This window comes from Dromiciops gliroides, chromosome 1 (genome assembly GCF_019393635.1).
Source record: "Dromiciops gliroides isolate mDroGli1 chromosome 1, mDroGli1.pri, whole genome shotgun sequence".
Classification (NCBI taxonomy): Eukaryota; Metazoa; Chordata; class Mammalia; order Microbiotheria; family Microbiotheriidae; genus Dromiciops; species Dromiciops gliroides.
Window position 1 is genome coordinate 94,910,665 of NC_057861.1, and position 25,757 is coordinate 94,936,421.

Sequence of the window (25,757 nt, forward strand, 5' to 3'; positions counted from 1 at the left end):
GTGGATCAATGAATTGGTCTTGCAACCAAAAAAATTAGAAAAAGGACAAATAACAAATTTCCAATTAAACACTAAAATAGAAATCCTAAAAATCAAAGGAGAGATTAATATTGAAAGTGACAAAACCATCGAACTAATAAAACTAGGAGCTGGTTTTGGTTTTATCAAAAGATTAATAAAATAGATAATACATTGGTTAAGTTGATTAAAAATAATAAAGGAGAAAACCAAATTACCAGTGTCAAAAAATGGAAAAAGTGATTGCACAACCAATGATAATAAAATTAAAGTAATTATTAGGAGCTATTTTGCCCAACTATATGCCAATAAACCTGACAGTCTCAGTGAAATGGATGAATAAATTGAACAAGTCATAAATGGGACTCCCTAAGGAAAAAATACCTAAGATAAGATGGATTTACAAGTGAATTCTCCCATATATTTAAAGAACAATCAATTTCAATCCTATATAATCTATTTGAAAAATAACTAAAAAAAAGGAGTCCTACCAAATTCTTTTCTTTGACACAAATATGATTTTCATACCTAAATCAGGGAGAAACAACTTAGAAAAATCTATACAAATTTCCCTAATGAATATTGATGTAAAAATTTTAAATAAAATACTAGCAAAGAGATTGCAACAATATTTCATAAAGATCATCTGTTATAACTAGGCTGCATTTATACCAAGAAAGTAGGGTTGGTTCAATATTAGGAAAACTATAAGCATTGAATACATCAATAATAAAAAACAACAAAAACCTTATGATTATACTAATAGATGCAGAAAAAGCTTTTGACAAAATACAACACTATTAAAAACACTAGAAAGTATAGGAGTAAATGGAACCTTTCTTAAAATGATAAGTAATGTGTCTAAAGCCAAGAGGAAACATTATCCATAATGGTGATAAACTGGAAACCTTTCCATTAAGATTTGGGATGAAGCAAGGATTATGTCCATTACCACCATTGCTATTTTATATTGTACTAGAAATTCTAGCTATAACAATAAAAGAAGAAAAAGACATGGAAGAAATAACTATAGGCATTGAAGAAACAAACCTATCACTCTTTGCAAAAATGATGGTACACTTCAAGGATCCTAGAGAATCAACTAAAAAAACTAGTGGAAACACTTAACTTTAGTAATGTTACAGTATACAAAATAAAATCACACAAATTACCAGTATTTCCATATATTACCCACAAAAGAGGCACCAGGATGTTCAGAGAATTAGGGGACTTGCATTATAAGATTTAATTAAAACTGAAAATAGTTAATTTGAAAAAAGAAATATTAGTAGTTTCAAGTATTTGCCATGCTATAATGGGGAAGACTTTTACACTTGCTCCCAGAGGTCAGAACTAAAAAAGTGGCAAAAAGACTGATTAGGCTCAATGCTATTAAAACTTTTAAACAACGAAACTGGGTGCCTGGCAGGCATGTAGCAATAATTTAATATATCTTTTTAATAAATTGATTTTAAGTTTGTCATTTTTGGGGATGGAAGAAATTTATTATTTTTTTACATTTAGAATTTTTTCCCAAATTACATATAAAATACAAATTTTAACATAACTTTTTAAAAACTTTGTGTTCCAAATTCTCTTCCTGCCTCCCCCAAGAATTCAAACAATTCAATTTAAGCTGTACATGAAACAGTCATGAAAAAATTTTCCACATTAGCCAGGTTGTGAAAGAAAACAGACAAAAAAAATTCTTCAATATATATTCAGATACCATCAGTTCTCTCTCTGTAAATGAATTTGCATTTTTCATAAGACCTTCAGAGTTGTCTTGGATCACTGCATTGCTGAAAATAACCAAGTCATTCATAGCAGATCATATTACAATATTGTTGTTATTTTGTACATAGTACATTTTACTTTGCATCAGCTCATGTAGGTCTTTCTAGGTTTTTCTGATAGCATCCTGATCATCATTTTTTTGTTTTGGTAAACTACATTCGTATAGTACTTTAAAGAGAGATTTTCCTTACAATAGACCCATGAGCGGGGCAGCTAGGTGGCACAGTGGATAAAGCACTGGCCTTGGATTCAGGAGGACTTTAGTTCAAATCCAGCCTCAGGCACTTGACACTTAACTAGCTGTATAACCCTGGGCAAGTCACTTAACTGTCATTGCCCTGCACGCCTCCCCCCCCCCCCCAAGTACACAATAAACTCATGAGGTTGATTATTGCAACTACAGTAATAGATAACATTTAAAGATACCTCATACCCAACAAAGAATTTTCTTTACAATAGCCCAGCAAAGTAATTACCATACATTTTGTTATCATCATTATCAATCAGCATCCATCAATCGGCATCATTATCCTCAACCAATCCTCATCCTCCTCGACCAGTCATCATCATCAATCAATCAATCGTCCTCCTCATCAGTCATTCCTCATCTTCATCCACTCATCATCAATCCATCAAGCAATCCATCATCATTACCATCATCATCGTCTTACATTACTCTTTCATCTGCTTCAAAATATTTTTCAGTTACTATTAACTGCTTCCGCCTGTCTTATTCCCTCCCCATGATAATTACTCTATTTTCTATCTTCTTTCACACTGCCCCTCCTGAAGAGTGTTTTGCTTCTGACTACCCCCTCCCCCACTTTGCCCTCCCTTCTTTCAGCCCTCTCTCCTTATCCCCTTCCCCATCTACTTTCCTACAGGGTTAGATAGATTACTCCTACCCAATTGAGTGTGTATGTTGTTCCCTCTTTGAGCCAACTCTGATGAGAGTAAGGTCTTTGAGCCCATTCTTATGAGTGTAAGGCTCATTCACTGCCCCACTCCTCCCCCTCTCTCCCCCCGCCGTAAGCCCTTTCCTGCTTCTTTCATGTGAGATTTCACCCCATTCTACCTCTCCCCTTTCCCCTTCCTCAGTGTAATCCTTTACCCCTTCAATTTTACCTTAAAGATATCATCATGAGGCAGCTAGGTGACAGAGTGGACAAAGCACCCACCCTGGACTCAGGAAGACCCGAGCCCAAATCTGGCCTCAGACATAAGACACCAACTCCTCAACCCCAGGCATGCCACCCAACCCTGACCACCCTACAAAACAAATGATAAACAAAAAGTAAATGCTCAGCTTTTCTGGGTAGGTGATTCTTGGTTGTAATCCCAATTTCTTTGCCCTCCAGAATATCATATTCCATGCCCTCTGATCCTTTAATGTAGAAGCTGTTAGATCTTCTGCTATCTTGACTGTGGCTCCACAGTACTTGAATTTTTTCTTTCTGGCTACTTTCAGTATTTTCTTCTTGACTTGGAAGCTCTGGAATTTGGCTATAATATTCTTGGGAGTTTTCATTTTGGGATCTCTTTCAGCAGGTGATCAGTGATTTCTTTCAATTTCTATTTTACCTTCTGTTTCTAGAATATCAGGACAATTTTTCCTGACAGTCTCTTGGAAGATGAAGTCTAAGCTCTTATTTTGATCATGGTTTTCAGGTAGTCAAATAATTTTCAAATTATTTCTCCTGGGTCTATTTTCCAAGTCAGCTATTCTTCCAAGAAGATATTTCACATTGCCCTCTATTTTTTTTATTCATTTGGATTTGCTTTATTGTGTCGTGGTTTCTCATAAAATCACTAGCTTCCATTTGTTCAATCCTAATTGTTAGGCAATTATTTTCTTCAGAGAGCTTTTCCTTTTGGCTTTTCAAGATGTTGACTTTATTTTCATGACTTTCTTGAATCACTCTCATTTTTTCCTCTGCCTCTCTTACTTTATCTTCAAAGTCCTTTTTGAGTGTTTTTATGGCCTGAGACCAATTCATATTTTTCTTGGAAGCTTTGGATGTAGGAACCCTGATTTTACTATCCTCTTCTGAAGATGTACCTTGATCTTCCTTGTAACTAAAGAAACTTTCTATGGCCTACATCTTTCTCTGTCTGCTCATTTTTCCAGCCTATTTCTTGACTTTTAACTCTTTTTTTTTTGGTGGGGCAATGAGGGTTAAGTGACTTGCCCAGGGTCACATAGCTAGTGTGAAGTGTCTGAGGCTGGATTTGAACTCAGGTCCTCCTGAATCCAGGGCTGGTGCTTTATCCACTGCGCCACCTAGCTGCCCCCTTTTAACTCCTTCTTAAAGTGGGATACTGCTTCCAGGATGCACTGTCCCAAACTTCAGAAGGTCCAAGGAGGTACAATTTAAGAAGGGGCAGGTTCTTCACTTTCCTGGTTTGTGTTCTGGTCTGTGAATAACCCCAAGCCTACTTGCTATTCAACCAGGCAATAAAATTTTGTTTGCTGTGGTTGTAAGCTTCAGGTGAGCCTGTGCCCCTCCCCTACCTGGGTTGCCTCCACTCAAGATTGCTTCCTGGTTTTCAGCTGGGATAGAATAACGGAATTCTGCCCCAGCTCCAGCAGAGACCCCTGTAATTCCCTCCCCCTCCCAAACTGCTTGACCCTCTCATCAGACCATGAGCTTTGTTAGTTCTAGATGATGCCAGTGTTGCAGCTGATTCAGGGGTACATTTCTCTGGCATGGTCTGTTTGGGGCTGGATCTGTGTTGTCACGAAAGTGGGGTTGGGCTCCTCTTTCACCCCAGCAAAGCAGCCCCCTCCTGCCAACCTTCCCAGCTATCTTTCCAGAAATGTATTAATCTTAAAGTAATTTTCTTCCTGTTTTCAAAGTCAGTTAGTTTGACCAATAGAGAATTGATGTTTTTTTAAAATTTATTTTCTTTTTCTTTTCTGCCACATTTTCTCCCACTTCTACATTTTTACGCTCCAATTTTGTGATTCTCTTTTAGAGCCTCAGTTACTTTGATTAAGATTCCTCTTGCATGTTCTCTATTGTCTAGTTTGTTTTTTATTTTATTTCTGTCTTGAAAGCTCTGATTTCTGGTTCAGTTTTTCTTCTAGTGTCTTCTAAAGTGTTTTAGTTTTCTTTTGAATCATTCTAGAATTTTTTTTATTGCTGTTACATGATCTCTAGGGAATCTGTGGTATTTATTGCCTTATTCTCTTTGTTATTAGGTTTTGGGCTTTGCTTGTTTGCTTTCTTTTGAAGTATACTTTTGAAGTATTTATTATATTTTTGTTCCTTAAAAGTATTTTACTTCCTTTCCTTTCTTTCTTTATGAATTTAACTTTTAGCTTTTCTGCTTGATAACTAGGGTTACAGTTTTACCTAACCTTTCTCTCTTGTATTCTTCCCTCCCCCCCCCTAACTTTTTTTGTTTTCCTAGTAACATGTCTTAAGCTTCCTGCTCTTTGGCCACCTCCCATTCTACCACTGTGGTGATAAAGGTTTCTCCTGAACAGACTCCTGAGGCTTAATGTTTTTGGTGTCCCAAATGGTGTAGGGGTCTTGGCTGGGTGTCTCCCCTATATAAATTCTACTGTGTGGAAGGTCTGACCTTTGCTATATTTTTAGTCACCTTTTGCTTGGACACAGAAATTCCTTCCCCTCTAATTGGCTTTATGTTGCCATTTGCCATATCTTACATGTTATCTATTCCTCCTCCCTCTACCCTAATCGCCAATATACATCTTCAGTTATAAGCCCTTTACATTGAGTAGTTTCAATGTTTTACCCCTCATGTGGGCTGTGGGAGATTCACATTGAGTCATTGCCTTATTAGGACTGGGTAGAGGAGAAAACACAGACTTCTGGTTGCTTGAACTGAATTTTTCTGTGTGCAAAGTAAATTGAAGGTGGTGGGAAAAGTGAGAATTTTAACTTTTACTTTATTATTTTATTATGTCAGAAGAATTTTACCCTTTGTATTTATTATATCTTATCTTGTTGATGTAGCTTTGATTATCATATACTAAACATAATTTTTTCATATTTTGAGGTTGTTGAATTAGGGGAGCTATGTTGGAAACAATTATGTTCACCATCTAGCTGATCATGTGATCACTTTTACAAAGAAGTATGTTTTAAAAATTTTTTTTTAATTTTAGTGAGGCAATTGGGGTTAAGTGACTTGGCCAGGGTCACACAGCTAGTTAAGGGTCTGAGGCCGGATTTGAACTCAGGTACTCTTGACTCCAGGGCTGGTGCTCTATCCACTGTGCCACCTAGCTGCCCCTTAAAGAAGTATATCTTTTAAACTGGTTTTTCCCTTGATTTCCTTGTCTCTTCTATTGGCAAGCAAGTCAAGTTTTGCTGCTGCTTTTTAGGCTCTTTTCCTCTTTTATTTTTAGAACTTGAGATATATCAATTTAAATTCTCAATGTCCTATCTTTTCCCCTATTTTCCACATTTATAACATGTCTAAATATATAAGCTTGGAGTTGTTATAATTGTATGTTATATTTTTTCTTACTTTTATTTTTCTTGGCTTTGTATTAATTTTACTCTTTCGTTAATTAGAGTATTTGGAGTGTTTATTTTGTGAAAGAGAAGAGGTGGCTTAGGAAACTCGGTCACTGAGGCACCTTCTAATACTAACATTCTGTGATTCTCTAAGCATGAGACTTTTTGTGTGGTATACATATCTTGCAACTCTTTCCCTTTCCAAATTGTATTTCCCTACATAATTTTTGATATGCTTACCTAATTCCACCTTTTCATAATAGTTACTGTATAAAATCTATATGTGGATTTAATTTGGAGACTATCCAACTCTTTAAATAGAATTCTCTACTTCTTTATTGTCTATTGGAGGTGTTGTCACATAAATTGCATTTATTTTCATGGTACTTTTTTTTGTCTCAAAAAAACATCATGAGAGCTATAATGGAGTCAATTGTTACATGAAGTAGGGCAATTTCTTGTTTTTGGATGGATGATAAAACCAACTCTTCAATTTCTTTTACTTATCTCTCCAATAAGAACTTCTGAGCTATCCTTCCATTTAGATTCAACTCATTTTTTTTTCTATTGGGACTACCTAGGACTGAAAGCTATTTTATATTTTTCTCTATTTCATTAGTTGCAATGGTCAAAAAATTTATAACCAAGTAAAAAATCAAGCTGTCTGCTGAGGAGCCTTTCTGTACTTAGCTGGGCTGGTCCTCAGATTGCTGTTTCTATATGGTACCTGGAGCATAACTGAAGCCTTGCTAATATGTTAGAAACTTCCAGAACTCATGCCTTTGAGCATCCACAGCCACCTCTGATCCACATAATGATACCCTAGAATATATCCTTTTGTTTATTTACTTTTTTTTTTTTGCTGGGCAATGAGGGTTAAGTGACTTGCCCAGGGTCACACAGCTAGTAAATGTCAAGTGTCTGAGGCAGGATTTGAACTCAGGTCCTCCTGAATCCAGGGCCGGTGCTTTATCCACTGCACCACCTAGCTGCCCCCGAATATATCCTTTTGGATACATACATACATACATACATACATACATACATACATACACACACACACACATATATATACATACGCATACAAATGCATACACACATATATGTGTGTATGTGTGTATATATGCATATATGCATTTATATAAATGCATTTATATATATGCACACACATATATACACATATATTTAAAGTAAATATATATATATCCCCTAACCCAACCTCAAATATATATACATATGTATATTTACTTAAATTAAAACTATTTAAAATGATACAATGTATAAATGAGTAATTTCTGTTAGATTGATTACTATACATTGTTTTTTTCCTCCACAGTTGGTTGTCATTTAACAACTTCTTTAAAAATAAGGTCTAAAAAAATAAAATTATGTGAATGAAAAGTTTAAAAAGTTATTTGGAGTACCCCTGCTATATTAGAATTATCTCTGTCTTTACTGTCTTAGAAATAGACAATCATAGAATGTTAGAGCTATTTGACCTTTTCATTTTACACTGTTTTCTAGATGTAAAAGTACCAGACATATACTTGGAGGATGTTATATATGCACGTAGGACCAGTATTTTGCTTAAAAGACATATATTGAGCTTTGTACCATGTTCTGCTATTTTTTTTTAATTAAAAAAATTTTTTTGTGGGGTTATTGGGGTTAAGTGACTTGACCATGGTCACACAACTAGGAAGTGTTAAGTGTCTGAGGTCGGATTTGAACTCAGGTCCTCCTGAATCCAGGGCTGGTGCTCTATCCACTGCACCACCTAGCTGCCCCTCTGCTATTTTTAATATATATTATATTCTGCTGTATGTCCATTTCATTATAATGTTAATGAGCTTAGTGTTCACTGCTCAGACTAGTAAATAACATATTTTTTATATATTTTTATTACCTAGAAAGCTCTCGTCTTTTAAAATTCACTTAAAATGTGATAGAAGTATTTAATTTAGATATAATATAAATACCTGAATACTTTCCCTATAAAAAGCTGACAAATATATTTACAGAGCATAGGAAATTAGAATACTTCTTTTTATAGGTCTGCTAAGTCAGCCAGGTTTTTTACTTGCCTCATCTAGAGATTTTTCTCAACCATCCCAAATTTCTATGAATTTATATGCTTATTCCTGTTTCTTATGGGAATATATTAGAATATTTATGCAGAGGGTTTGATCTATGTAAAACGATGAAATAGGCAAAATGTATTTTTGGTGGCCTATCTTTAGATTTTCCAGGCCATCCCTTATTTATCTCCAGTTACATATGCTTCCATCCCTTCAGGCCCTCCTTGGTCACTATCATTTTCCCGATCTGCAAAACACATCACTTATTTAGATAAACCATAGATGGCATGTTTTTCAGATTGATAAATGGCATGAAGCTTATAGTAATTACTAATTCATTGGGTGACAGAGTTGGCATCTGAAAATATCTTGATAGTTTGGAGTGATGAACCAAAAAGAAGATGACATTTAATAAGCATAAATATAAAATCACATATGTGGGTTTACAAAACCAATTATACAAATGTGGCTTGAGAGAGATATAACCAATATCTAACATTTATTTAGCACCTTAATATCCACAAAGCATTGTACTTATTTGATCCTCATAATGACCTTCTGAGGTAGGTGCTATTATTATCCCCAGCCCCCCCCCCCCAGCCATCATTGAGGGGAGGAATCATTGTGGAGAAGGGGTTCACCACCATTACTATCAGCAATAACTATTGACCAGCTACCACCAATAGGCAGATAGGATAGATCTCAGGGAATGGAATTGTTTTCCAGAGAATCAATTCTTCTCTTAGCCATCATTTGAGGAAGCAATTCCTGTAAAGAGCTAGCCAGCCATCCCTACCACTTGCCAAGCAACTGCCACCCTCAGAGCATGAAACCCAGCAGCAAGGCATTCTGAGGAAGAGATAGGAAGGCAGAATGTGCCAAACAAGTCAAACCATCACCACTAGCACTTTTTTGATCACCATCTCCTGATGGAGAAAACGCAGAACCCTGTACCCAAGAAATTTTGAAATAGCCCAGGACCATCAAAGTATCATCCTGGAAAGCAACCCCTGTAGAGATGCAGTGTTGGAACTGCTCCTGCAGGAGCATCCCCATTTAGTGAAGACTCAGAAAAGAAAGTCCTTACTCCTTGTCAAATGGTACAACATCAGAAACTGATATGATATCAGTGGAAATGACATTAATGAAAGAGGTATTACCATCTCCTTTGCTGCTGCAGCCTAAGGACCACAGGATCTTACTGTCTAACTTGGAGCTGGAGCCTTCTATATGTGGAAGGTTATATTGGCCACAGTATAAGTCAACAGTATAACATGCATCGAGAAAGTTAATGTAATCTAAGTTAAAACTAATATAAACATAGTGTCCAGAATGGAGTAAAATTTTTATTGTCCTCTGAGCTAGCCAAATCAATTTAGAGACAATGTATTACAGAGCACATGAGTATTTTGCCCATTTCTTGGGTAACTCTTTTTAGTAAGGAGATTGACAAGCCAGAATGGCAACCAAGATAGTACAGAGCCTTATTATCCTATATCAAACTCATCATGCTCTATCGAGGCATATAATGATAGAACTTAATGGAACAATAAATGTTTAGTTTGGGAAAAAATGTATAGGGGCTGATTACTACTTTTAACTAGTTGAAGAGTTGTCATACAGAAGAGGGTTTAGTCTTATTCTCAGGACAACTCATGATTAATGGGTAAAAGTTACAAGGAGGTAGATAGGCTAGAGAAATGGAGTGCTTGAGAGGTAGTTAAGTAGATTCTGTGTCACTGTAAGTCTTCAAATAGAAACTCTGTGATCTTTATGATAGATCATGTCAGGGTGTTCATGTGTCAGGTAGGGATTGGACTAGATGAGATCTGAGATATCTTCAAATTCTTAACTTTGTGATTTGGTTCTTTACATATCTTTCCCTATGCCCTTTCCCTTTCCTGCTACTCACATTGGCACCTTTTCTCTTCTCTTCCCTCAGGGTCATGTTCAGTGCTTGCTATTAAAAGGTGATAATGTTAAGTGAAGCACTTGAAAAAGACTTCCATGCTGTCCTTGAGTATGAGATGGGGATTTGGAACTCGTTGAATGACTAGACTAAAAAACTAGTCAATAATAGCTTGATATTTCCTTGGAAACAGGTGTCTAGTGGAATGTTCAAGAAGTTTCTTCTGGGCCCTCTGTTCTTCAATGTTTTTATTAATGACTTGCATGAAGAAATAGAGCATATGCTTGCCAGATTTGCAGAGAGCATGTAGCTAGAAGGAGTAGTTAATAAGGATTCATTCACTCTGGGATATTTCCATATAGAAAGCTCTTCATGACTTAGAGGATGGGGAAGAAGAGAAGGAGACTGAGGCAGGAAGGATGGAAAGCTAGGATGCTTTACAAATGCAATTTTAAAAATTAATTTTTTTCAATGAATATTTATTTTCTCTTTGCCCACTTCCCATCTTGCTCCATCCAATACACCAAAGAAGAGAGTGAGAAAAACCAAAACCCTTTTTAACAAATAAGCATAGTAGAGGGCAGCTAGGTGGCGCAGTGGATAGAGCACCGGCCCTGGAGTCAGGAGGACCTGAGTTCAAATCTGGCCTCAGACACTTGACACTTACTAGCTGTGTGACCCTGGGCAAGTCACTTAACCCCAATTGCCTCATCAAAACAAACAAACAAACAAAACAAATAAGCATAATAGAATGAAACAAATTCGATATTGTCCATATTCAAAACAGTGTTTCTCTTTTTGCATATTTAGCTTTTTACCTCTCTGACAGGAGCAGGTAGCATGCTTCATCATTGGTCCTCTGGAATCATGAAATCATCACATTGTTTGGAATGCTGAGTCTTTTAAAGCCAAAGGTACTCTGAAGAAAATTTGCCTAATTGCTTTGGCAGTGTAGCCTTTGATACCTCTTCGCATTGAGGATGTATTTGTATTGGAAGAACTGGAAGAAAGGATGTCACTCATGGTGCAGATTATTTGGACTTGAGCCATCACTGGAGTTCATGTATCTAAGGAGGGAAATATGTAAATAATATGATATATGATATATACATGAGAATTATATAATAATTATAATTAAATGTTAAACGTGATAATTGTATAATAGAGATGCAACGTGCATATTAAGGTGTAGGTTAAGTTTGATGATGTTGGAGGTCTCTAGCTCTGAAGTTCTATGGCTCTGTGACTAATCAAATACTTGAATCTCTTCTAATGAATTTGAATTTCTCTGATTCTTTTCCTTATTCATTTACTCCTTTTATTCATCCAACAAATATTTATTCTGTACAGAGCACCAACTAATGTTTTGCACTTCTGAGATAACATAATGCTTTATGTAAGTTATAAATACTGCTTCAGAAAGCTCAGGAAATGACTCTCATGTAGAATATTTCAGATGAAAGAGAGAGGGAGAAGATTTTTCTTTCTGACATTTAGGAATCTTGTTGGCTATCTCACTTCTGAAATTTGATGGATCTCTGTGTATGTATTACCTCTACTGAGGTAGATTACAATCCCTCTATAGATTATCATCCAGTGCATTTCTTGTCCAGATATTACCACAAATTCACCATGAAAGGTTTACTCAAAAACTAGAGACTTTGCTCAGATTCTTATCATTTTCTTTGGATGCCAGAACCTTAGCCAGGCTTTCTTTTCTTTGATATGTGACTTTTCAAGAGAAAGCTGAGAAAATCCCATCAGGAAAGGAGAGAATAGCCACTCTTACTATAATTTTTGTCTGTCACCATGTTTGTCTTCACACCATAACAAATATTAAAAATGTTTTGTCACATGTAGTTAGCTAGTCTTAATTTGAGTGGATCTTTTAAAATTGTGGTACAAGTATTCTTTTATGGTTTGCATTTGGGTTAATTTTTAGGTATATTTTTTTGGGTGTTCTCTGAAAATATAAATATAAAGTATGAGGGCCCTGGGTCTCATTTGTACTATATAAACAATTTTTGTTGTTGTCATTTTTCAGTCATGTCTTGACTTTTTGACCCCATTTGGGGTTTTCTTGGCAAAGATATTGGAGTAGTTTGCTATTTCCTTCTCCAGCTCATTTTACAAATGAGGAAACTGAGGCAAACAAGGTTAAGTGACTTGTGCAGGGTCACACAGCTAGTAAGCCAAGAAGATTTGAAGTCAGGAAGAGGAGTTTTCCTGACTCCAGGCCCAGCACTCTGTCCACTGGGCCACCTAGATGCCTGAAATAATTTTTACCTAGACTTTTTTTTTTTTAACTAGCTTTCTTTTTGCCTAGGCTTCATTGAATGTTTATTAATGGTGATGACAATTTTAAAAAAGATACAATGAAGTTATAGAGCTCTATAGAATCTAGGAATAAGGGAATCTTATACACACACACACACACACACACACACACACACACACATATATATACACATATATATATGTGTGTGTATGTATTGTATGTGTGTTCATAGACACATATATGTATATTTATGTCTTTTCTTATATATTACCATATTTTCCCAGAATATCCCTTCTCCTTCCCCTCCCAGAGAGCCATAATTTGGTGTATATCTGACTCTATATTAAAAAAAGAGGGAGACAATGAGATATTATCATTGCTACAAAGGTATTTACATGTATTAATGGATGATTTATGAATCTTTGGTCTTTGCTCCTTAGGTAATGATTCTGAAGTTGAACTTGACAGGAAGGAGAAAGAGGATGAGCGAGAAAAGGCACCTAAAAGATCACGGACTCAGAAGGCAGAGAAAGTGCAGAAAATTTCTTCGGGAAAGGATGCAGTACAGTTTTCAGGAGCAAAAAAGCCCATTATAAGTGTGGTTTTGACAGCACATGAAGCCATTCCAGGTAACTATGACAGGGTCAGTAGTCAAACTAGAATCTCTTAGCAATGAATACAACTGACATTATGTTTTATAGTGTGCTTATTGTCCAGTGGAGTGAAGTTGCTGGATTGTTTCCTTTTTAACCAATTTTTCTCTGCTGGTAGATGGTTCTTTTCCCTCTGACTTCTTCAGGTGATTTCTGTCACTCTTAAATGGTGATGAGTCCATTCAGCAGATTCTATTTCCTTTGTTGTTTTCTGGTGATTTTCTTTTCAGGAGCTTCTTCTTGAGCTCATTATCCTTTTATCTGACCTCTATATTTTTAATAGATTCATCAGGTTCATATATTCCCAGAAATTTTTATTCCTCCTTCTGTTCTCATAGAATGAAAACCTGTTTGAAAAATTATTCATTCCATATTTAAAAGGTCTTTTCTAAGAAGAGACTTTTAGACAGAAAATGTCTTACAGTAGTTGGCATCTTAAGAATAATAGACATTTTTCTAACCAGCTAAGGGGATTTTGATCAAACAGAATAGGAAATAAAGTATATGACTTTAACTACAGCTACAGCCTTATAAAAATCCATTTTTATTGTTGATGGTGTTAGCTTATCATCTACAATGGAAAAAATAACACTTTAAATTTTAGGGGGGATATAGCCCAGACTCTGGAAAGCACCTCACATGAGAATAGCCCACATTTATGTAGAAGTTTAACTTTAACATTTCTATAGAATGTTCATAAAACAATTTCCTTAGAGCATTTTAGGTAGTGTATTTAAGGGAAGCCTTCAGGCTTAAGAGAATGCCCAGGGGTAGGAGTAAAGTGAGTAGATAGGGATGGGAAAGGAAGGATACAACCTTAGCAGTCACTAAACCTCTGTGCTATAGTCTCTAGGTTATGGAACCATAAAGTTGGGATAGTTTAATGATTTTTCTGTGGAGAGATTGTTCCTCGACTTTGCCTTTCTATCCCTCATAGAGAAAGTGTGGTAGCTGGGCGGGGTCCATTTCCTCCATTAGGGTGGCATGCTAATCCAACACTTTGGGACTAGGAACTGACCCCTCACCCATACAAGGACCATTCACAAACCTTGCATCATTCAATCAACTAAATGCATACTATGTGGAAAGCTCTTGAGGTACTTAAATAGGCCTTGTTCTTAAGGAACTTAATGTTCTTTGAGGAGAGACAGCAGGAACAGAAATAAGGATAAGGCCAATAAATTTATGCAAATTAAATTAAAATATTGCAAATTAAAAGTGGAGGAAACAGTAGCAGCTAGGGGAGCTGGAAGAACCTCATGTAGGAGGTAGCAGTAGATTTATGTGATAAGGAAATTAGAGATCCCAAGAATGAAAATCAATAGAACACATATTTTAGGCATGGGGAACAGAGACAGGAGGGTAAAGTGTCATGTGTGAGAATGAGCAGGAAAACTTTTTTTAAAATCCTGGACCAAAGGTTTTGTGAAGGAGAGAGGCTAATGCATAATAATGCAGGAAATGTAATTTGGACCAGGATTATAATGGACTTTAAATGCCAAACAGAAGAGTATATTTGGCCCTCAAAGTAATAGCCACTGGAGTTTATTGTCAAAGGAATGGCATGGCTAACTGTATGCTTTTAGGGTTATCACTTTGGCAGCCATATGGAGGCTGGGTTAGAGAGGGGAGAGACTTAAGTCTGAGAGACCAGTTACAAAGCTGTCATAATCGTCTAGGTAAGAGGGCATGAGAACCTGAATTAGGATGGTATCCCTTTGAGAGATGTTGTAGAGAGAGAAGTGATATGATTTGGCCACTGATTCGATATGAGGTGAAGGAGATGGAGGAGTGGAGGATGACTCCAGCGTTGTGAACTTGGGTAGCTGGAAGGATGAAAATGCCCTCAAAAAAAAATAGGAATGTGAGGAAGTTGAGTGCATTATGAAGGAAACATGATGAGTTCTCCATTGGACTTACTGAGTTTGAGATGTCTGGAACATTCACTTAAGAATTTCTAATATGCAGGTGGTTATATGTGGGGCTAGAGCTCAGGCAAGAGACTAAGGGTGGCTGGATAGATCTGTGTGTGAAATCTGTATAAAGTTGATAGATATTAAACGCCATGGGAGCTGATAAGTATACAGAAAGAAAAGGACATAGCCTTAAGGAACATGGGAAGACTAGGGTCATCAATTTAGAGGGGCAGCAAGAAAAAGTGAGTTGGATCAGTTTTTATAGGGGCAGGTAGAATATTGCTCACATGCATCTATTTGATTTTCCATTTCTGATGTCACAGGCAGGGAAATGTTAATTAATAAGGTTTCATGAATGTTGAAGACAGCTAGGTGTTCCAGTGAATAGAGTCCTAGGCCTGGATTCAGGGAAACCTGTGTTCATATATGGCCTCAGGAATTCACTAGGCAGAGTGACCCTGGGCAAATCACTTAACTCCTCTTTGTCTCAGCTTCCTTAACTGTAAAATGGGGATAATAATAGTATCTGCCTCCCTTGGTCATTGTGGGAATTAAATAAGATAATATTTGTAAAATGCTTAGGTCAGTGCCTGGCACAAAGTAGTTCCTTAATAAATTCATGTTTCATTCTCTCCCTCTTTTCCTCCCTTTCATCCTTTTTTCTGTCCCTCTTTCCTTCCTTACAAGGTTCCAAGTGTAGACAGTTCTAGAAAAGGGAAAGTGTCCTGGGCCAGAGGAAAGGGGTATGCATACGATTTATTTAAGAAAGTCAAAGTCCAGAAAATGAGAGATTTTAGCATTACCACACCTTTTTATAATGATCTAGAAAAATGAGTTTCATAATTCTATTAATAACCAATAGTATTTATTTGATTTTTTTTCCTTTGGTCCTAACCTATGACTTTATTATTGTCCAGAACTCCCTGTGAGGAAGTGCCCTCCATCCATATACATCAGCATTGATTCTGCCACTTATAGTCCTATAGAGTTGCCTGGGGAACTGGGAGTTGAAGTGGCTGACAAGCCATGTCTTGAACCTCACTTTCTGACTGAAGCTCTCAGTATCTGCCGGGCCATCCTACCTCTCATCACCTTGATTTTTTTTTTCCCCTCTATGATTTGGGAGTAAATGTGAGGTAGGGGGAAATCAGTAAATTCTTTCTTTTGCTAGATTTGTGATAATCAGATTCAAGACTCCCCTTTTATGCAATACATTTTTCTCTATATGTTTTATTTTTGCCCATTATTGTAAAAGAGCATTACATGTCAAAATGACAAAATCATAAATTGGAATTCTACAGAATATCATCAGTTTAATCCCTTCATTTTAAAGATGAGGACACTGAACTCCAGAAGTTAGTGATTTGCCTAAGATTACAGGTAGTTAGTGGCAAGATAGTATAGGAACATCGGCCTCCTGATACTCATAGTAGTGTATGTTATCCTTTATAGTACCTGCTGAAGAAGCCATATTGGGTTGGGGTTTTTTGTTATTGTTGTTAGAACAGGGGAAAATGATAACACTTTCTTCAAATCTTAGTTAACCTTTTGGGAAATAATCGAAAATCTCTTGCTTTTGTGAATAAACAAAATTATGTTAACTGAATGGAAGTTAATGGCCTGGCAGAGGATCACATTGTAACGAAATTTATCCCTGTGTAATAATTTACTCTTTAATGGCAAAATTCCTAAACCATAGTTTGCCTTATGTGTGATCAAAGTTCATTTGATAGGCAGTTTTGACAAGTGTTATTATTTGTTCCTCAATATTAGGTGCCACTAAGATTGTTCCTGTTGAAGCAGGGCCCCCTGAGACAGAAGCAGCCAATACCAAGGCCACCATCCCAGACCTAGCTCACCGGAGAGGGTACCAGGAATATGCTATCCAACAAACACCATATGAGCAGCCAATGAAATCAAGCAGGTAATTCTGAGTGCTTAGATTTATGTGAATTGCCAGTAAGGACTAAACACTGACTAGTGTCCTTTGCAGGGAAGAAGGATTATTAAATTAATTATTGAACAGTCTGTTTACAAATCTTTGGAAAGCATGATCATATTTCTAAATGAGACTTTATATGTTAGCTGTCATCAAGTGAATGTGTTAGCTGAGCCTTAGTCCATGTTGTTAAATACAAATATATGCTTGCAATTTTAATGCATTATCATTTATTTATCAGTACTAATCACTAATGAGTTTGGACCATATTACTTAAAACAAATATGATAAACCTTAATAAAATAAATATAAGCAAGGTCCTAATTAGTGAAAATGCTGGTTATTCTTCCTTGCAGTAGCCGTTAATTGGTGTTTTTTCTTTAGCTGTGACATTTACCTGATGAAGCAGAATTAGAAAATCTACTCACCTAAGTTCCAAAAACATTTTTGACCAAATGAAAGAAAAGACAAATGAAAACAACAGTCACACTGGTGCTTTCCTCTATCTTCTGGGATATTCCATTAATTAGTATCATTAGTACCATGTGCCATTAAGTAGGAGTATCTTGTTTCATGTGGACTAATAATAAATGCTTATCACTTCAGCAAATCTTTAATGGGATTGAACCAAGCTATTATGCAATAGTGTTCAGTTGAAATGAGAGAGTGCTTTTCAGACAATAATTTAATAACCTCACAATACCCTCAAGTCAGTAGGTGAGGGAATTTATAATTTATACATTGTGCCTCATATTCTCTTCTACAGAACTATAACTCCTCTTGCAATGGTACAGAAAGCAAGTTTAGACAATTTAGCATAACCATAATATTCATTGCTTTTGGCTAAGAAACATGGTATGCTTTTGCACTGAGGGCTTTACTAAGCTTTCATGTAATTATAGAGAAAATCAGAACAAAGATTCTCCTAAGACCATTTGGATTTCACATTGGGGATGGAATGTTATAATTTGTTTATTTAATTAAATAGCAAGTCCAGGTTTTCTTCCTCTGGTGTTCTTACTCCATGTACCAATAAACATATTGCCTCCTGGTTATCTTTGTTCATTTGAGAGACATCCAAATTAGTTTTTGTGAATTAGCCTTGGGTTTAGCATCTAGGCATACTGATAACTTTAACTGAGATTCGAATATTTTAATGATATCATTTGAATGGTACCCTCTGATATTTAATGTGTATGATACATTTAAATATTTTAAATTTACATATAAGACAACCTATTTAGATCAAACATGGTTGTGTAATAGTTTCAAAAATATATATTTCAAAATTAAAGTAGAAACTGTATATTTTAAATATTGGCAATTAAATGAATAGCAGTGCTTATTAGCATCCATTTCACCATATTTATGTTCCTAGAGGAACTAGAAATGCCAGTAGTGAAAGGAGAACAAATGTGCCACTACTACTTAAGGGTTTTCATTTGTTCATGCTACCATCTGAATATAATGGAAAGATGTGTTCATCACAGCTGTTGTTTGTTAAATCTAAGTAGCTGGCGTTAGAACTGATGCCAACGGGGCAGCTAGATGGCGCAATGAATAGAGCACTGTCCTTGGAGTCAGGAGTACCTGAGTTCAAATCCGGCCTCAGACACTTAACACTTACTAGCTGTGTGACCCTGGGCAAGTCACTTAATCCCAATTGCCTGACTAAAAAAAAAAGAACTGATGCCAGGTCTGGAACTGGACAGTAGTTTCCATGGAGAATTTGTAATTGTAAACCCAAGGGCTGTGTGTATGTGTGCACATGAACACAGAACTCAGAGTGAGTGCATTCAAATATTGCAGTTGCCACAATTATCATCTTTTAAAAATGGTAACAAACCATTGGATTTTCTGAGCTCTTAAAAAGGAGCAGAATGTTGAAAATGAAATATATTAATTTGTCCCATTTAACAAAAACATATTAAGCAGAAACAATCCAAGTCTTGGCTCTCCTTAGAAAACGTCACTAGACCTTCCTTGGCTCAGCCAGACTTTTGAAAAAGGCTTATTGCTGCCTCTTCTCTCACAGCCTTTGCTGTATTACTTTTGACTTCATTCCTCAACTGAAACCATTCTCTTTAGTTACCAGTGATGTCTTCATTGCTGGATTTAGTGGTCTTTTCTCAGTCTTTAACCTTCTTGAACTCTTTGCTCTATTTGACACTCTTGGCCACTCTCTCCTCATCAAAACTCTGTATCTTCTCTGGATTTCCACAACCCTCTTCTCCCTTGGTTATCAATCCTCTTACCTGAGACTACTCATTCTCAGGCTTCTTTGCTGGCTCATCCTCATATGTCCCTCCTTGTGGTTGTTTCCCAAAGCTCTGTCCTGGTTCATGTTTTCTACATTCACAATCTTTTTTTTTGTTTGCTTTTTGTTTTGGTGGGGCAATGAAGGTTAAGTGACTTGCCCAGGGTCACACAGCTAGTAAGTGTCAAGTGTCTGAGGCCGGATTTAAACTCAGGTCCTCCTGAATCCAGGGCTGGTGCTTTATCCACTGCGCCACCTAGTTGCTCCATCTACCTTCACAATCTTAGTGACCTCATAAACTCCCTTGGATTTAATTATCAGCCAAACCCCCAAATCTAACTCCTGCCTCTCTGCCTTGACCTTCAGTATTGCATTACCATTTGCTTAGTAGACATTTCATACTAGATGTCTTAGGGATTCAATAAGTCCAGAATGGAATTCATTAACTTTTCCTCCAAACTCTAAACTTCCCCATTTTTTCTTGAAGACATCACCATTCTTTGAGTCTCTCAGTTTTGTAACTTTGGCATTATCCTTGACCCCGCATCCTCCCTCACCCCACATATATAATTACTTGCCAAATCTTCTTGTGTCTACCTCCACTATATGACCCTTCCTTTATGCTCATTCATGTCATTCTCTTACATAGTCAATTCCTGTGGTTTCCTCTTGCCTCCAAGATAAAATATAAACTCCCCTTGCTTTGAAAGCCCTTTATCACTTGGCTCTCCCTAACCCATCATACCAGCTTCCTTATAGGTCACTCTCCTTCCCACACTTTACAATTCAACCAAACTGGGTATATTTGTCTTCTTCACACATAGCACTTTACCTTCTGTCTCCATGCTTTTACATTGATTGTCACCACGTCTACGAAGTGTTCTTGCCTCCTCTCTTTGTGATACAATCCCTCTTATCCTTTAATAGACGGAAAAATCACTGCTTTCTACAAGAAGCCTATTCTGATGCCTTCTCTTACCCCAGACTGCTAATGATGTAATGACTTTGACTTAATTTCCTTGTATTGATTTATATTTAATTTATCTTTATTGTGTATATATTTATAAGTGTACTTAATGTCTTTCCCAAGAGAATGTAAGCTTCATGAGAGTAGAGGTTGTTTCATTTCTTGTATTTGTATGGGCAGCACCTTGTGCTTGTGTGTGTGTGTGTGTGTGTGTGTGTGTGTGTGTGTGTATAGTAGGCACATAATAGATGCTTAATTGATGCTTATTTGATTGGTTAATTGACTGAGGTATATTTGGCAGCATGGTGTCAGAGAGAAGTGCTGTCCCTATAGCCAAGATACTTGACTTCAAATTTAGATACTGATGTTTTGTGACCTCTTCAAACTTTTAACCTCTTTCAGCCTCAGTTTCCTTATCTGTGGAATGGGGATAATGTTTGCTTCACAGGATTGTGAAGGAGAAATGCTTTGTAACTGTTAAAGTGCTATATAACCCCAGGTTACTATTACTCTTATATATCTATATCCATATCCATATTTATATCCATCCCCATATCTATGTATCTCTATCTATATCTGTATCTCTGTGTATGTATGTATGTCTCTCTCTGTCTCTCTATGTATCTAAAATTGTGCCTTGCTAGGGGTGTGTGTGTGTGTGTGTGTGTGTGTGTGTGTGTGTGTGTGTGTGGTGGGGGGGGGAATGGAAAGATGAGTAGTACATGAACCTTCCCTTCAAGGAGCTTTCTACCTGGTTGAGGGGTATAAAATGCACAGATTTACATGTGGTAATATATTAGCATGTGAAAAATACACAAGAGGAATATGGAACACTGTTATTTCAGATCATTTCCAGCTGGAGAAATCAAGGATGCATTAGCAGATTGCATTCACTCTACAAAAGTAGATAGCATTAAGCCAGCCAAAAAAAAAAATATAAAATGGAATGTGTGAAATTCAGTTTTGAGATACATTATTTAATGGTAATAAGTAACAGGCTGACAGCTAGTGATTGCAATGCATGGCATTTACTGTACATTCATCTCTTTTCTCATTAAATTCTCTTTCATGTGTCTAATATTTGCTTCATGAAAAGGGAATTTGACATTATCAGACTATGCACATGCTGTTTCGTTAAGCTCAACCCTCTAACCATAACTAAATCCTGATTTTTTTTTCTAGGTTAGGTCCCACTCAGCTCAAAATTTTCACTTGTGAATACTGCAACAAAGTGTTCAAATTTAAGCACTCCCTCCAGGCCCATTTGAGAATCCACACCAATGAAAAGCCTTATAAGTGTTCCCACTGTAGCTACGCCAGCGCCATCAAAGCCAATCTCAACGTCCACATGCGGAAACACACGGGTGAGAAGTTCAGCTGTGATTATTGTGTGTTCACCTGCTTGAGCAAGGGTCACCTCAAAGTTCACATTGAGCGTGTGCACAAGAAGATCAAACAGCATTGTCGCTTCTGCAAAAAGAAGTACTCAGACGTGAAAAACCTCATCAAACATATCAGGGACACGCACGACCTGCAAGACAAGAAAGTGAAAGATGCCTTTGATGAGCTCCGCCTGATGACCCGCGAAGGCAAGAGGCAGCTCCTCTATGACTGTCACATCTGTGAACGCAAGTTCAAGAATGAACTGGACCGAGACCGACACATGCTGGTCCACGGGGATGAGTGGCCCTTTGCCTGTGAGCTCTGTGGCCACGGGGCCACCAAGTACCAAGCTCTTGAGCTCCATGTCAGAAAGCATCCCTTTGTGTACGTCTGTTCTGTCTGCCTGAAGAAGTTTGTTAGCTCCATACGACTCCGCTCCCATATTAGAGAGGTGCATGCAAGCTTACAGGAGACTACAGTTTTCAGTGATTCTATCAATCAGAGTTTCTGTCTTCTAGAACCTGGTGGTGATATCCAGCAAGAAGCTGTTGGAGATCAGCTGCCTCCGGTAGGAGGTGAATTTGTGTTTCAGGCCGTAGACCCACAAAAGGAAACCACCAGCCTGGGGGAAGCAAACCAGGAAAATGGAAGCAGGCACATCAGCCATGTAGAAACCCCTACCACTTCTTCCTTGGACTTAGAGACCCCTCAGGGAGCAAATGTAACTGTGCCAGCATGTGAATCGGCAGCCAATGGAGCAACCTCTGAGCTCCATTCACATGTTGTTTCAGAGGATTTCCTGCTGAAAAATCATACCTCTGCTCCTACTGAGACTCAGGCCCCTTCTAACAATGACTCGCAAGGCCAGCCTGGAGACTCAGCTAATGCTATTCAGGGTGAAGAAGTAACACTACTTTTGCCCAGGGATCAAAATTCTGAGCCAAAGCAGAATACCAGTAATGAGAGCCCTGTGGCTGAAGGAGGAAATACGGTTGCCCTTTCTCTTACTGAACTGGAAGCAAGCAAGTCCCCTACACCAAATCCGTCCAAAGCCACAGAGCTGCTTCCTTCAGCAGCCACCAGTGTTGATGCACCTATCAATCCACAGGCTGATTCTCGTACTACTCCATCTTCAGAGCATCAGACTAGAACCGCTGCATTCATGCAGGTCTTGGACAACTTACAAAAAAGACAGATGAATACTAGCATGTGTGAGAGGATTCGAAAGGTCTATGGGGATCTGGAATGTGAATATTGTGGTAAGGAAAGGCACATTTCATGTATAGCAATTTGGAACTCTTCTGTAGTGGTCCCTTCTCATTCGGCTCTCTCTCCCAGTGCTTGCTGTTTGCTTCTGTATTTCTATCATATCAGCAAGGAACACTTTCTAAGTGGACAACTGATCTTCACCTTAGTAGTATGAATATTATGAATATTAAAAGCCACAAATTGATCCCTGTAATATATGTGTTTGAAGAGGTTTTTGGTTTTTTTTTTAAAGGTTAACAGGGGTTGTAGTTATTTGAGCAAGTATTTATATAAAGGCTGCTTCCATAACTCTACATCTCTAAGTAAGAAGACTCTTCTGGTTATTCTCAATTTTACTTGAATATTTCACATTGATAATTAAAGCCATACATTTCCCATTGGTTCTTTATAGACAGGCCCCATTCAGAATCTGAAAATTGAAAATGAAAACTTGAAACTTAGCTTCCGTTTGAAGAAAGTCTCCAGGACAAAAAGAGGCAAATTCAGGTTGACAGATTTTTTTTTAGGATGTTAGGAGGAACCATTATGGTACAATGGGTAGCCCTGGACTTGGCGAAGAAGACTTGAGTGTGAATCCTGGCTCCACTCTTTGGTAGTTTTGGCAAGTCTTTTAAATTCTGCTAGGCTCAAGTTCCTTAAATAAGGATAATAATATTTGTACTACCTCACTCAGTCAGCATTGCTGTGAGTCAAAGTTTTTCTGAACATCCACCAACTTCAATTAAGAATGAATCTGTTATGGATAGAACATTGTGCAAATCCCTGGAGAGATACAAAGTATAAAAAAGACTTAGTCCCTGCCCTCAGGGAACTTAAGGGTCTTTAAAAGGGGATACAAATGATAAACATAATATGCATTGTTACAAGATTAGTGCTTTGGAGGGCTACAAAAAAAAAAATACCAGGAGGGCTGAGGTGAAATGTTATTTGCAGCCAAGTAAATCAGCAAAGCTGTCTGGATGAGTTGACATGTGAATTAAGCTTAATGGATGCTTGTTAGATTGGATGGATTTAATGTATTGAAAGCAATTTAACAGGTGAAAAGAGGAAAAAGAGGCAAAGGAGACATTCCAGACATTGAGACTAGGTTGAGCAAAAGCATTGAGAAGAGTACTGGGTTTGTGTTCAGGGAGTAGAGAGTGGTCCAGTGTGGATGGAGCACAGAGTGTATTATAGAAAGCTCGGCTTTATCAATATGATCTCTTACTGTTGTTAACTTTGAGACCTTGGACTAATCATTTAACCTCTCTGAGCCTCAGTTTCTTTATCTGCCAAAAGGTTATAATGATAATTGCAATACCTACTTCACAATGGTGTTATGAGGGAGTACTTTATAAACAATAAACTGCTTCATAAACTTGAGCTTTTACAAGTAATAGCATCAGAACTCAAACTCTTTGTCACTTTCTATGGCAATGTAAAAAGAAAAGCTTATCTACTTGCAGTTCAAATCCTTTTTGCCTTTAGGGCTGTTCTTTACAAATAACAGTATAATGGAAAAGGTGCATTTTGGCTGGAACTTGAGGGAGCAAGAATCCCAAATAAAATTCTGTCTTCTCATGTCGAACTTTTTTTTTCCCCCTAGGCAAACTTTTTTGGTATCAGGTACATTTTGATATGCATGTCCGCACCCACACTCGAGAACATCTGTATTATTGCTCCCAGTGTAACTATTCTTCTATCACCAAAAACTGCCTTAAACGCCATGTAATTCAGAAACACAGCAACATATTGCTGAAGTGTCCCACTGAAGGCTGTGACTACTCAACTCCAGATAAGTATAAACTACAGGCGCATCTCAAAGTTCACACTGAGCTGGTAAGTGACATTATCCTAAGTAACATTCTGTTTTCACTCTAGGCTTATTTACAGTTTTCTTACCTATATGTGCATGTGGGTGAGCCCTGCTTTGGGTAAAACCAATATATAGTATCAAGACCAAAACTTTAAAAAGGGAGAGTAAAGATCTGGTGATTTTGAAAGGCAGTGCTGTTCTAATGGGGAAGATCACTCTGTGGGAAGTAGGAAAGTCTGGATCTGAGTCCTTGCACTGTTATTTATCAACTATGTGTTCTTTAGAAAAGTATTTAGGGGCAGCTAGGTGGCACAGTCGATAGAGCACTGGCCTTGGATTCAGGAGTACCTGAGTTCAAATCCAGCCTCAGACACTTAACACTTACTAGCTGTGTGACCCTGGGCAAGTCACTTAACCCCAATTGCCTCACCAAAAAAAAAAGAAAAAGAAAAGCATTTAACTTCCAAATGCCTCCTTTTTTGTTTTAATTTATTAAAACAATTCATTATAAAATTTCTTTCAAGGCATGGTACATTTACAGTGAACACAGCTGTTGTATAAAAGCAAGGCACATCTGTATGGACATATACCAAGATCTCCAAATGTATACTTTTAAAGAAATTTTAAAGGATGCTACAGGCTTTCTTTAATTTTTTCTGCTGTTACTAACTTTTGTTTATTCTCAAGGACATTAGATGCATCTTTGCCATCATGCTTTAATAAATGGATGTTGAGTGTCTACATGCATGAATGAATAAGTACCGTCGGGATGATTCTTTACCACCTATGTGATACTGAATGTCCTACTTTGTCCCTTTGGGCCTCAGTTTCCTCTTCCATAAAAAGAAGAAGTCAGATGAAATGATCCTCAAGGCTTCTTCCAGCTCTAATTCGATAATTCCAAAGTTTTTGTTTTCATTAGTTTGGCCCATCAGCCTAGCTTGCTATACCTTATACTACATATTTAAAACACACATAATATTGTATATTATAGTTATCTGTCTGCAC

The 25,757-nt window shown here is 37.2% G+C and overlaps 1 protein-coding gene across 1 annotated transcript in view; it reads left to right on the top strand.

Annotated features, from left to right (window-relative positions):
* Positions 1-25,757, top strand: part of ZFAT (zinc finger and AT-hook domain containing) — a 295,731-nt gene that overhangs the window by 108,504 nt on the left and 161,470 nt on the right. Inside the window, exons 4-7 of the mRNA XM_043979739.1 lie at positions 13,011-13,199; positions 16,913-17,063; positions 21,485-22,944; positions 24,540-24,772. Coding sequence (XP_043835674.1) covers positions 13,011-13,199; positions 16,913-17,063; positions 21,485-22,944; positions 24,540-24,772 — 2,033 coding nt within the window. The remainder of the gene's footprint in view (positions 1-13,010; positions 13,200-16,912; positions 17,064-21,484; positions 22,945-24,539; positions 24,773-25,757) is intronic.